The 12,103-nt window shown below is 43.2% G+C and overlaps 1 protein-coding gene across 2 annotated transcripts in view; it reads right to left on the bottom strand.

Moving 5' to 3' along the window:
* Positions 1-3,804: 3,804 nt before the first annotated feature.
* AIFM1 (apoptosis inducing factor mitochondria associated 1) overlaps positions 3,805-12,103 on the bottom strand; it is a 32,990-nt gene continuing 24,691 nt past the window's right edge. For both annotated transcript variants that reach the window (XM_045852255.1, XM_045852254.1), the window contains exons 9-16: positions 11,616-11,724; positions 10,734-10,841; positions 10,289-10,377; positions 9,722-9,862; positions 7,939-8,081; positions 6,368-6,492; positions 4,416-4,612; positions 3,805-4,071 (exon numbers count right to left, since the gene is read on the bottom strand). In XM_045852255.1, the coding sequence (XP_045708211.1) occupies positions 4,000-4,071; positions 4,416-4,612; positions 6,368-6,492; positions 7,939-8,081; positions 9,722-9,862; positions 10,289-10,377; positions 10,734-10,841; positions 11,616-11,724 (984 nt within the window). In that variant the 3' untranslated portion in view covers positions 3,805-3,999. The remainder of the gene's footprint in view (positions 4,072-4,415; positions 4,613-6,367; positions 6,493-7,938; positions 8,082-9,721; positions 9,863-10,288; positions 10,378-10,733; positions 10,842-11,615; positions 11,725-12,103) is intronic.

The following is a 12,103-nucleotide window of genomic DNA, read 5'->3' as shown; positions in this document are numbered from 1 at the left end:
GAAGCATGGAAATTCAATGATTGAGTATCTTATTAAACAAATCTGATCCATTAGGAGGACAGACTAGAGTGAAGCTAATGCTGTCACTGGTAAAGAAGCATGCAGTCCCTCAGATTAGTCAGGAAAGGGGTGAGTGCATTTGATCATTTCTGTGGTTTGGGCGATGTTCATGCTTTTGTCTATGTTTACACATGATTATGGAGTACTCTTGTTTTTGTCTAGGTCCACTATGGTCAGAGCAGCCTTGTACGATGGTAATGTCATGAATCTGTTTATGCTCAGCAGAACACCCAGGCCTAGCAGTGAGTGCCAGGCCAGTTTGTAGCAACACCAAGGCCTAGCTGACAGTCCCAGGTCAGCTTCTGGATGTCAGGGGCCGTGTTTCTCTTTTGCAAATGTTCATCTGGAGATGATCTCTGTTTTCCTACCACGGCCTGGCAGTTCAGTATCTAAATATTTAGACCCTCCCTGTACTCTGACCTAGTCACACACATCTGTAGAACCAGCCAGGCAGGGGAACGTCATAACTGGCTTGGGCTGTGTGTCTCTGTGTGTGGTTTTGTGTACATGTGCCTGTGCCTGCCAGAAATTCCCTGATAAGATGGGAAAGAGGCCAGAGGCAGTCCTGCTTCACCTCCGGGCCCAGCATAACTTCCCCTCTCCTCAGAGAGCAAGGCACTGGGATTGAGTCCTAATGATCTCTAGGGCAACAAGGGTGCCCAGCTTTAGGTGGAGTCAGGGAAGGACAGGGGATATCACCACAGCCAAACTCGAGAGAAGCGGGAAAGGGAAGGGGTAGTGGTGGAAGGGAGGGGAGGGTTCCTTTGTATAAATGGGTCTCTAGAGGGGCTGATTTTCCTTCAAGGAAGCAGCCTGCAGTAGGTCACTGTGGATTCTCCACCCCCATCCTTTTCTGCTTTAGTTTCTTGTCTCCAAAACAGATCCTGCTAATTAAAACAACAACAAACTCACATATGTTGACCTCATCCTCCACTAAGAGGCTTACTCTGACCTCTTTCCAATCAAACACACTTCCTTCCCTCAGGTCCCTGTCTCAAGCTAACATGAAACCATCTCCTGCTGTGCCTTACAGGTGGCCAGGCAAAGGCCAGTACCATCATGAAGAGGTGCCATAGTGCCATAGGATAGCATTTGGAAAGCAGCAAAGAAATGTGAGGTTGAAGTGAAGTAGGTGGGTTCCAAATGTTTGATATTTTGGCAGAGCCCCAACTCTTCTTTGCAGGGTGTGACTAGCCCTGTTCCGCACTGTGCTGTGGCCCAACTAATGACAGGCTGGCTATCGAGGGCCAAACCTCAACTGGCACTGCTCATCTGTACAGTCAGAAATCAGTCCCTGTGATCCTTGGTTTAAGTGGCAAGTCACAGCAGTGGGTGAAGTGATGGGGGTCTCATAACCTGGATTATAGAGAACAGAGGTTGCAAGGCAGAGGCTCACTTGGACAGTGAGCCCTGTTATCTAGCATCATCCAAACAAGCAACCAAGCAGTTGCTCAGCCTTTTGCTGGTGTCTTGGGGGTTGGGGCACATTGTCCCCATCCTGAGACAAAAAGTCTCTGCTCTGGGAGGGCTTACAATCAATTCAGGCAATGAGCACTAATAATGCAAAGAATGACTTAAAGAACAATTAAGTTCAAAGGCAGTAAGTGCAATTGGAGTTCAGAGATTAAATCATTCACGGGCACTAGTCCAAGTGGTACCATGTTACCAAGGTGGGATTTCATTTGGGCCTTGAAAATGAGCAGTATTTAGATAGGTAAAAGGGCATAGGACCCTGGCTGGTGTGGCTCAGTGAATTGAGTGCTGACCTGTGGCCCAAAAGGTTGCCAGTTTAATTCCTAGTCAGGGCACATGCCTGGGTTGATGGTCAGGTCCCTAGTTGAGGGCGTGACAGGCAAGTGATCAATGTCTCTTTCCCTCTTCCTTCCTCCTTTCCCCTCGCTCTAAAAATAAATAAATAATCTTTAAAAAGGGATTAGGGATGGTGTTCAGATGTGAAGAGCATGAACAAAAGTTTAAAAGGGGCAATAAACTAGATGCATACACTTGCATCTGTGCGGAGTCATGGGAAAGGAGACTGGGCAGGGAGGGCAGAGCAGGCTGAGATCAGGAGCACTGTGGAAGCCTTTGGACTTGATGTGATTGGTGACAGGGAGTCACTGTGTTCTTCAACAAGGGGGGTGTGGTCGACTAAGGTCGACCAGTGCTTTGGTTGATCTCTATTTTTGGTGTGTACATAGTACTTTGTATGTCTTTCTATGGACGCATCTCACTATATCATACTTCTGCATGCACACGTTTGCCTTCCTCACGGACGCTAGAAGTTTCTTAAGACAAGTAGCCATGTTGTCTCTATCTTCTTTTTCTGACATCCACCTGGTTCATAATAGGCACTCAATGAATACTGATTAGAGAAATAGATTATTTCATTTTAATTAACTGAATTACAATGACATTCCATACAAGGATCACAACCATCAAAGAATTAAACTAAATTACACATAATGCTAAAACAAGATAAATTACAATTTGATCTTTTGTGAAATGATTTTTGAAACACTTCAGTATCTTACCACCACCTTTGCAAGCAACAATCATGACTGCATAATGAATCCTATCTCACAGGAGACTAGATGAGTTTTCTACTTATAGATTTGGATATGTCACATGTCAGGTTATATTTCACCAAAACTGTGTATGTATGTATGTATGTGTGTGTGTGTGTGTATATATATATATACACACACACACAGTGTCAATTGTTCTAGTACAATTCATTTGTAAAGTTGACATTGGTCCGTTCTAGTGTTCAAAAGGGATTTCATTGTAGCCCTAACTCTCTTTAAACAAATTCAATATTTAAAAAAAATCTACTGGCCATAATTTTCTCTTTACAAAATGATTCACAATTGGACTTCTGAAAGTACTAAAAATTTCCTCTTAATTGAAGTAAGATTTGATTTTTAGAAGTTCAAGTAGTTTGAAATGCAAAAAAAGCATGAGTTGACTTATGAAACTCTCACTTCTATTTCCAGGAAATCATCTATAAAGTGAAGAATGCCCATAAGCCCTATCTTAGATAAAAAGGGGTTGGGAGAGAGCAGATTTGTAGTTTGGGAGACAGTGGGTATTGGGGTCAAGAGATCATGACTCCTCAAGGAGTCAGTCTGCTGGTTTAACCACAAAGTACCAGATCTCCGAACCCTTGTCTCTGATTGCATAAATGTCCTTTCTGCCTACCCGCCACCCCAGAACCTATTCAGTTCTGGGATGGGGGTTGGGGGTGGGTGGTGGCACATACGGTGGTGTTCCAGGTAAAGCAGAGTCTATTCCATATGCTTACATGTTTACTTATTCAACAATGAATAATTAGGTACTTTACTAAGCACCTACTGTGAGACGGACTCTATGCTAAACTCTGGAGATATAACCAAGATCAAGATATTAAAGCCATGATTCCGTCTTCTAGGAAGCCACAGACCAGCAGGGAGACATAAGCAAGAAACAGGCTTGGAAGGGTCAGGAAAGTCTTCATAGAGACCAGGACCTGCCCCACAGGAGGGGGAAGGGGTCAAGCACTGTGAGCAGAGGCCACAGCTGGTGCACATAGAGGGGTCCACAGGGGCGAGACAGAAGTTTGGGGAAGTGAAAGGAGTTTGGAGTGTGGAACAGGGAATACTAGGCTGAGAACAATCATGCGCTTGGTAGTAGCTCCAATTTGCTTGCTCTCTGATATGCACAGCTTTTCTCCCTTCATCCACCCGCTCCCTTTCAAAGAGAGCAGAATTTAATTTAGAAGAATCAGATTTTATTTAATGATGTAAACATTAAGAATTTGCCTACATCGTTGAAATGTTCACAAAGGACATGACCATTCACACTCATACACACAGAGGAACTCTGCTGAATAAAAAATGCTCCTTTAATCATCCACACTGCTGTCAGGGACAGCAAATTGCTTGCCTAGTCCACTGGGGGGTTTCAGTCTTCATGAATGTTGAATAGTTTGGCTACTTCATTGAGATCTTCATGTTGCTCACCATCCTTAATGATCTGAGGGAGAGAGGAACAGTGGGTCACTAACAGTCCACCTGCATTCTGGCTGCACTGAACAATGGGGCAGCCTGAGGCACAATGGGAGGCAGTTGTGGGAACAGTTTGCTACTAACCCCAAACGAGCATGTGCCAACTCCCACCCAGGCCACCCAGCCAGATCCCGAGTGAAAGAGAAACATTACTGAGCCAAGGCTATGTCTTTGTTCTGCTCAGGTGCAATTTGACCTGGGTGTCTGGTCAAATTATACCTGACCAGGGTACCTGATGAAGAATGAAATCACAAGAACATATTTTTGGCCTGCTCCTTCCATCTTCCTCTAAGAGCTCTGACAGGCACTTACCTTCCTTGCTATCGGCATTCGGTTGAAGATGTTCCACAGCACAATTCCCACTACCACTTTGTCCCTGAGGTAGAAGATGACACCTTTGCCGTAGTCCTCCCCGTCCTCAGGCGCCTGGGGCACTGCGGAGTTGCTGGGAGGAATGGTGATTTCTGAGGCCTCCAACTCTGTCTCACTCTCTGATCGGATACCAGTCCCTGTGGCCAATCCCCAAAACAAAACAAAGTCAGTTATTATGAGCTTAGAAAATTCTAGAAGGAAAGTGTTTTTCGATACCCACTTTAAGCTGCTTCTAGGTGGTTTGTTTTCCTATCCTCTCTCAGTGAAAACTGGCCTTATTCAACCCCTCTTCATTGTCAAAGGCAACGAAAGCTCTTCCTTGCCTGCTCGTGGGCACTGCATCAGTCTGACTCAAAACTTCCCTCCCTTAGTATCACATTTTAAATTTATGCTCTGGATATTTCCTGGTATCCAGATTTCTTCAAATGGCAAAAGACTTGCTCCTGCCCTCTGAGAAACATTCTAGAGTTACATGGTTCATTACAGTGGCCACTAGCCACAAATAACTAGTATAGTTAAATTAATTAAATGTTAAAATACTTTAATTAGGTGAAACATAAAATCCGGTTCCTCATTTATACTAGCCACAATTCAAGTGCTAAATAGCGACATGTGGCTAGTGGCTAATGTATTGGACAGAGCAGAGATAGAACAATGCTACCACAGTGGAAAGTTCTATTGTACAGTGCTACCATAGAGACACTCTGGCCAAGCAGGAGAAGGCATTTCTATGTGGAAAACCACAGTGGAGCTGTTTCCTCCTGGTGAGGGTGGGGACAGAAGGCCGCATGGGGAAGGGGCATCTTATCTTCTGAGAATGACCAAGTTCCAAGTAATGCTGTTCAGTAGACAGAGGAGTGACCTGGAGTTTCCAAGTCCTTAGGTCCCTCTCCTGGGTCCACTTCCCAGGAGAGGTCAGAACTAAGGAGGAGGTGATGTGATCAACTTGGATTACACAGAAAAAGGACCTAAATATCCATGTAATGTCTTGTTTTCTCCTTCCTAAAGAGCAACTTGTCTTTGAAATACTTCTGACAAGAGGACATGGGGGTTAAATAACTTCAGCCAAGGTCATAGAAGGGAGAGAGAACAGGCCTAGGAGTTAATGAAAGATGTGTGTGGGAGAGAAATTCATTCTGAGAGAGGTGCCTCCCATCTAAAGAAAATCTGGCATTAAGATCTAATAAATGGAATTAGAGGTAGCTCAGGATTTACTCAGCCCACTTCTTCACTGCCCAGGGCCCCTGAAGGATAGCAGGTTCTAAACTAAAGCTCTCAGGCTTAGTTTTTAGGATTAGCAGGAAGAAGAAAAAAAAAGCAAAACAAAAGTGAAACAAAAAACATCTAACAAGTCTAGGTTTCCTTTATCATGTTGGTCTTCCTATTCCCTAGAGACAAACTAAACAGCAGATCAGCTGAGTTAGCCACTGTCCACAGTCTGGGATGGAGACCTACAATATCTGTGCCTCTGCTTTGACCAGGATACCTGATTTTGCCAGCTGTCAGACCATAAAAGAGTGGGACTTTGGGTTTTGGTTTATTTTACTTTTTTAAAGATTACTTATTTTTCGAGAGAGGGGAAGGGAGGGAGAAAGAGAGGGAGAGAAACATCCATGTGTGGTTGCCTCTCATGCACTCCCAAATGGGGACCTGGTCCACAACCCAGGCATGTGCCCTGACTGGGAATCGAACCGGTGACCCTTTGGTTCACAGGATCCCACTCAATCCACTGAGCTACACCAGCCAGGGCAGGTTTGGTTTATTTTAAAGCACACATGAAGAGAGACTTTCACTAACAGTCCTTCCTGGCCAATACAGAAAGCCCTTGATCAGGAGAATGTGGACCACAGCTCCTTAACACTCTTCCAAGGGAAGTGGTCGGCCTTCCTTACCTGACTGCTCTGTGGCAGATCTTGGGTTGTCTTCTGCAGAGGCTTTTGCAAAAACCCCAACTGTGGGCAAACTACTATCCACGAGACCAATAGCTTCATAGCCAACTTCAGGGCCCAAATCACTCCTAAGGAAGGAGAGAGAAGAGGGCGTTCTGTCATGGGACTGTAAAGAATGACACAGTAGGATACTTTTCTAAGACTCTGCACTTTTATGCTACCCAAAGAACTTTATGAGCAACAACAAGACAAACACCAAATTGTTCTGTCTCCTCCTAGGGCACTTGGGAATAATTGTGAGAAAGTATGATTCTTCTAAGCAACTTTTATTTTACATAAAAAGCCATTATAAATATCACATATCCATACAATGTTCTACATTCTTCAATTTAGTCATGTTTTTATCCCATACCACATTTGGGGAGTGATGGGTTCCCCACATTTACTATTCACAACCTTCCTTTAACTTGTCCTAAAACTGCCTTTTAGAAGCTTTAAAGGGTGATCCATATTTATGGAATTCAGAATTTGAGACATTTTATGGTTTCATTAACTGACAGTATTTCCTCTTAGCCTCCATTTTTCAAGGTCAGAATGCTTTCTATAAAGAGGTACCTTCACCCACTTGGTCATTTTATTTTAACTCTTCTTGGAAAATTTCCCTATCATCATCATCATAATCTGTTCTTAACATGCTAGGAACTTCACAGAATATTTACAGTACACACACACACTATGGTTTTGTAATCATCTAGGGTACTTGAGCTGTTTTGTTTCTGGTGCTCTGCATTTTGTTATCTTCTTGGCCACAGAAGCACAATGGACTGGTGTCTTCAAGGAACAGTCTGGAATAACTTCTTGCTTTCTGTTCCTGAGACCTAGCTGATAATCGCATAGCTGTGGACTACTCTTTTCCTAACTGAATTAGCTTATATGTATTGACCCTGGAATCCATCTCCTATGTTTTTGCTGCCCACTCATAAAACTGTGTGTGATCATCCTAAAATGTATTCTCATCAGCTGAGATTTTTCCTTAGAGGTTTTTGAAACCTTCAGGATTTTTATGTACCCCATCTTTCAAATCAACAAGATGAGAATGTGGCAAACAGGGGCCAGCCCCAGTACTCAGGAATGTCTGCTGCTAACATTTTGCTATCTGGAGAACTGCCTGTATATGCCTTACTTTGAACTCTTGATCTTAAGGGTTACAAATGAGTGGGCTACCTTTTTTTTCTTTGTCAGCATGTAAGGCTCATTAGGGTTAGCAGCAAAGAACAAATTAAAATACACTGCTATCTCTACCTAAGAGCACACTTCTGTACCCCTACTATAGTTTGAACTCTGAGCTATGTTAACAGAAGTGCTGATGCCCTCTCCATTCATTCAGCTAGTCTACGTTATGTCGAATTGGGGCCCTTTTACCAGATGGCCGCTTTGGGGTAGAATGTGTGGACATGAGTTGGAATCCCACCCTCATATAAAATGAATGGACCCACGAGGAAACCAAATCATAACTCTGGTTCCATTAATTCTGTGTTCAAACCAGTTCAGTCCGCAAGGCACAAAACTATTACCAGAACATTGACTGATGCCAGTATGGCTTAGCAGCTCCAGTCATATTTTCTCCAGCCAACCTTCCACTCACAACAGCATGATCATGGTGCTCTACCCGCCTCCTACCCAATTTTATGTCATAGAAGCATGCGGCATCTCCTGCCTGTGGAGACATATACAGTACATGAGCACGTGATAAAAAAAGCAAGTTAAAGACAGAACATAAACTTTTTAGGCTCAAAAACACTTGTGATGTCAACTTATTAATGTTTTCTGTCTACAGGCCAGAATCATATATACACTATCAAAAATAGTTGAGATTCCATTAAAAAACAAAAAACAAAACTATTCTATGCTTCCACAAAGCTAACCTAAATCTCCTATGCTCTAGCTCATAATTATTTCTTCTCACTTTGCCCTTAACATAGACAGGATATTTAATAACCATTATTTGCACAATATTCTTTCCTATGTGCGGAAACAGTTTTTAGATGTGAATGCCTCTTATCTAGAACTCTTTTCCAAGATAAGATTTTTTTTTGTTATTCAGTATTCATTCATTCAACAAATATATAGAGAGAATACTTATACTATACAAAGCATTATACTGTCTGGGTTGCTCGCCTGAAAGAGTATATAACGTAGCCCAGGAAGGCGCAGCATTGCTCCTCACTGCAGTGCAGTGCAAACAAGAAATGTGCCATCTGAGAGGTACAAATTAAGTGAGCTCAGTGTTTCAAAGAGAGAGAACCCACAGCTGGAGGTCAATGAGGCCACTGTTGTGAAGGAGGTGGTATATGAGCTCTCCAACCCTTTGCCCATCTTTGTGGCTATTCAGATTCCCCCAAAGACTTCCCTAAAAATTCAACACATGAGCAATAGTGAAATAAACTATGAAATCCACTTAATGGAATAGTATACAGTCATTAAACTATTTCGACAATCTGAAGCAATGTGGAAAATACATTATAATGTTAAGTGAAAAAGAAAAGAATATAAATATTCATACATAGTATGCTTGCCGTGACTGTCTACAACAAAAGAAAAAAATCTATGCACAATAAAATGAAGGGAACGAAATATACCAAAAAAGCCAGTGGTTGCTGCAGGTGATTTCTAGGTGATTTCTCCCTTTCTCCTTCTTGTCTGTCTACCATATTGAGCATGTTTTTCTTTCATAAGTTTTTTTAAATCTAGTACATTTTACATTTAAAAAAAAAGCTTTAAGGGCAAACACCCTTCAAAGTTTCTTTGTCCTTAGCCATAGAGTCCACAATCAAACACAATACACTTGTAATGCTCTAACAATTGGGAAAGTACCTCATGGTTCCTACATACTATATAGTCTTGTTTGTGTCACATCAGATTGTTTAAAACAGCTAAAAATAGTTCTCAAGGAAAATGAAAATGGAATAACTTTCTTTTCTAGAGAATGTCATAAAATTGCCTCATCCTCTAATCCCTGGACTCACGTTCAGGCAGAAGGAACAACAGATGTGTCTGAAAGCTGTGTTCACGCCTACCAGGCTCATGCCGACAGCTGCCGCCAACAGCAGCACTGGAAGAGCTCTAGTTCTGTAGGCCATGCACACTGTTCATTTCCTTTTCCACTAGCTTGCAGTGTGAGACCATACCTGATCTTGTAAGTCAAGCAGTTCATAAGTACCTCTTCTCTACCCATGGCTTCCAAACATTCTGACTATATCACAGTAAGCTACTAATGAACTTTAGCACCACACTGGATAGGCTTGCTCTTAAGCTGGGGACCAGGAGCCATGCTTGATCTTGCTGTAGAATACTTACCACCCAGATGTTAGAGCGTGCTTGGAGCTCTGCATTTACCCGGAAGCCACCAAAATCTGAATCTATCTCTAGTCCACCAGTCTTGGCTAATTCAACATTGGGCTCCAGGCCCACGGCTGCCACTATGTGGTCAGTTTCTACCTGAAGAAAAAAAAGAAATAATTCAGTCAATCACCACAGTTTCCCTGTATGCCCATGGACATAGCAACTGGTGCCATTAAGAATGGGGCTTTATTTAAAAAAAAATCATTGGTTCATTGACCTCTGGTAAAGTTTCCTGTTCCACACACTCATAGCTCATATCATCTGAAGATAAATCTGTCATCTTAGTCATCCCAAAAATCTGTGATAAGATGGGAAAGGGAGACAGAAAAGTGGGTCACAGGTGTCCACTCTGGCTCTCATCATTCTTATTTTAATGCAGGGACAGTTCATTCAGAAAATCATGACAGGTTAATGGTGGCTGCCAAGAAAACTAATCTACTGGTATCAAATGAACAAGTAAGAATGAAGAAGGGGGAGGGGAGGGCTAGAAGGTCATCTGGCAGCCTTTCCCCGCCTCCTTACCTTCCGGCCATCTTTCAGCTTGATGAGTAACTTGCCACCGCTGACTCCAACTGATTGCACAATAGCGTTGGGCAGCACCTTAACCCCCTCTGTGAAGGCAAACAAGACCTGAGGCTGAGCCTGTGAGTGCACCACCTTCGTGAAAAGTAGGAAAGCAGGCTAGAGGCACCCCATCTGAAAACTGGTAATCGCACGTATGCAGGCAACCTTGGGGAACCGCAAGAACCTATGCCTGCAGTTCATCTTCAGCACTTCTAGGAGTGTGGTATCTAAGATTCACAACACCTATGTGAACTTAGCTGGCTGGAGAATGGTGGAAACATTTCAACTACTGGGTGATATCGCTTATGTCAAAGGGGATCCCAAAGGGTTCCCAAAGAGGTAAACGTGGCATTAGGCATAACTCAGAGGAAAGAGCAGCAGCATATGGAAAGAGTCTCTCTACCTCGTCTGACTTTTTCCATGGTCCAGTTGCTGAGGTATTCGGGGAGGACCTTTCCCATATTTCCTTTTTCAGGAAAGAGCTGAATCACTTCAGTGCCTAAGGCTTGAGCTGAGAAAAAAGAAAAAAAAAAGAGTAGGGATAGCTGGAGGCAAAAGCCAGTCCTAAAACAGGAAGAGAAGTAAAGGAGCGGCAGGCAGGCAGCCATCTGCTACGGCAAGGACAATGTTCTGACCCAAGCGAGAAATCCCATTTGTGGGGCACTGGGGCACGAGGGCATTCACAATAGCCAGTACAACAGGTGCCAGAACTGTTGTCCCTGGCTTGCACGACATACCGTGACCTCAGTGCACTTGCACTCGGGCCTCACCTCAGGCTTACACAAGTACTGTGGGACCTCTGAATAGTAAGCCCCCGCCTGAGAAGGTGCCCCAATTTCACACAGCTTAGGGAAAATGGGTGCCATGAAACATTTAGACCGGAACTCACAAATGTGTCAAACTGGGAACCATCATGCGTCTGAAGGAAGTCTTTGACTTTTACAGGGAGCAGCAGTTCAAAGATGTGTACACTTCTGTAGTTTACACTGCCTTTACCATCTTAATAACTCACTTTCCTTATTCTTTTATTTCTAAGGCCTCTGGGCCCGGAAGCTAGAGAAAAGGGAAGAAAACACTGCTGTTCAGTCGCTCGGATAGCAGCTTTGCAGTCACTACAGGATCCCTCATCAGAACTAAGCTCAGAACTAGCTTCTTACGATACCAACCTTAGTCGAGCTTTTTCTACTGATTCTAGCAAATGCATCTCTGGAGTTTGTGAGAGGTCCCCCAAAGCACATGATATCAGATCAGAGGGAAAGAATCAAGGTCACTCCCCAATACTCACCTTTTCTGCCAAGAGCACAGGCCAGTTCGCTACCAAGGAAGCCTCCACCAATAATCGTAATTGACTTGACTTCCCGGGAAATCTTCTCTAAGGTTCTAAAGTCTCCAATCTGCAGGATCGCACCAGTTTAGTCCATTGATTTCCCAAAGGGGCACAGGATGACAATACCAGGAACTATCTCCCGCAAAATCTTTGACAACAGTAATTTGCACGTACAATCTCCTTATATAAAGTGGTTCAATTGTAGCTCATATGTTACTTTTAAGAATTAAAATAGTGTTTTTATTTTAATACCTTTTATATCAAAGAATGACATAGCTTTATGGGGGGCACTGGCTTCTCATATAAGTAAAGCCTGGAACATTTGTTTCCAGAAAATAGGTTTTGTAGCTGAAATGCCTGAGTTTGAAATCCAACTTAGCCATTTATTGCCCAGGTCACTTCACCAAGCCACTTGCCCTTCTCTGCTTCAGTGACATCTACTATAA

The sequence above is a fragment of the Phyllostomus hastatus genome, unplaced genomic scaffold, assembly GCF_019186645.2.
Source record: "Phyllostomus hastatus isolate PE091 unplaced genomic scaffold, TTU_PhHast_1.1 phas_contig_90, whole genome shotgun sequence".
NCBI lineage: Eukaryota > Metazoa > Chordata > Mammalia > Chiroptera > Phyllostomidae > Phyllostomus > Phyllostomus hastatus.
Note: the sequence above shows the minus strand (reverse complement) of the source record. Positions and strands in the feature narration are given on the sequence as shown.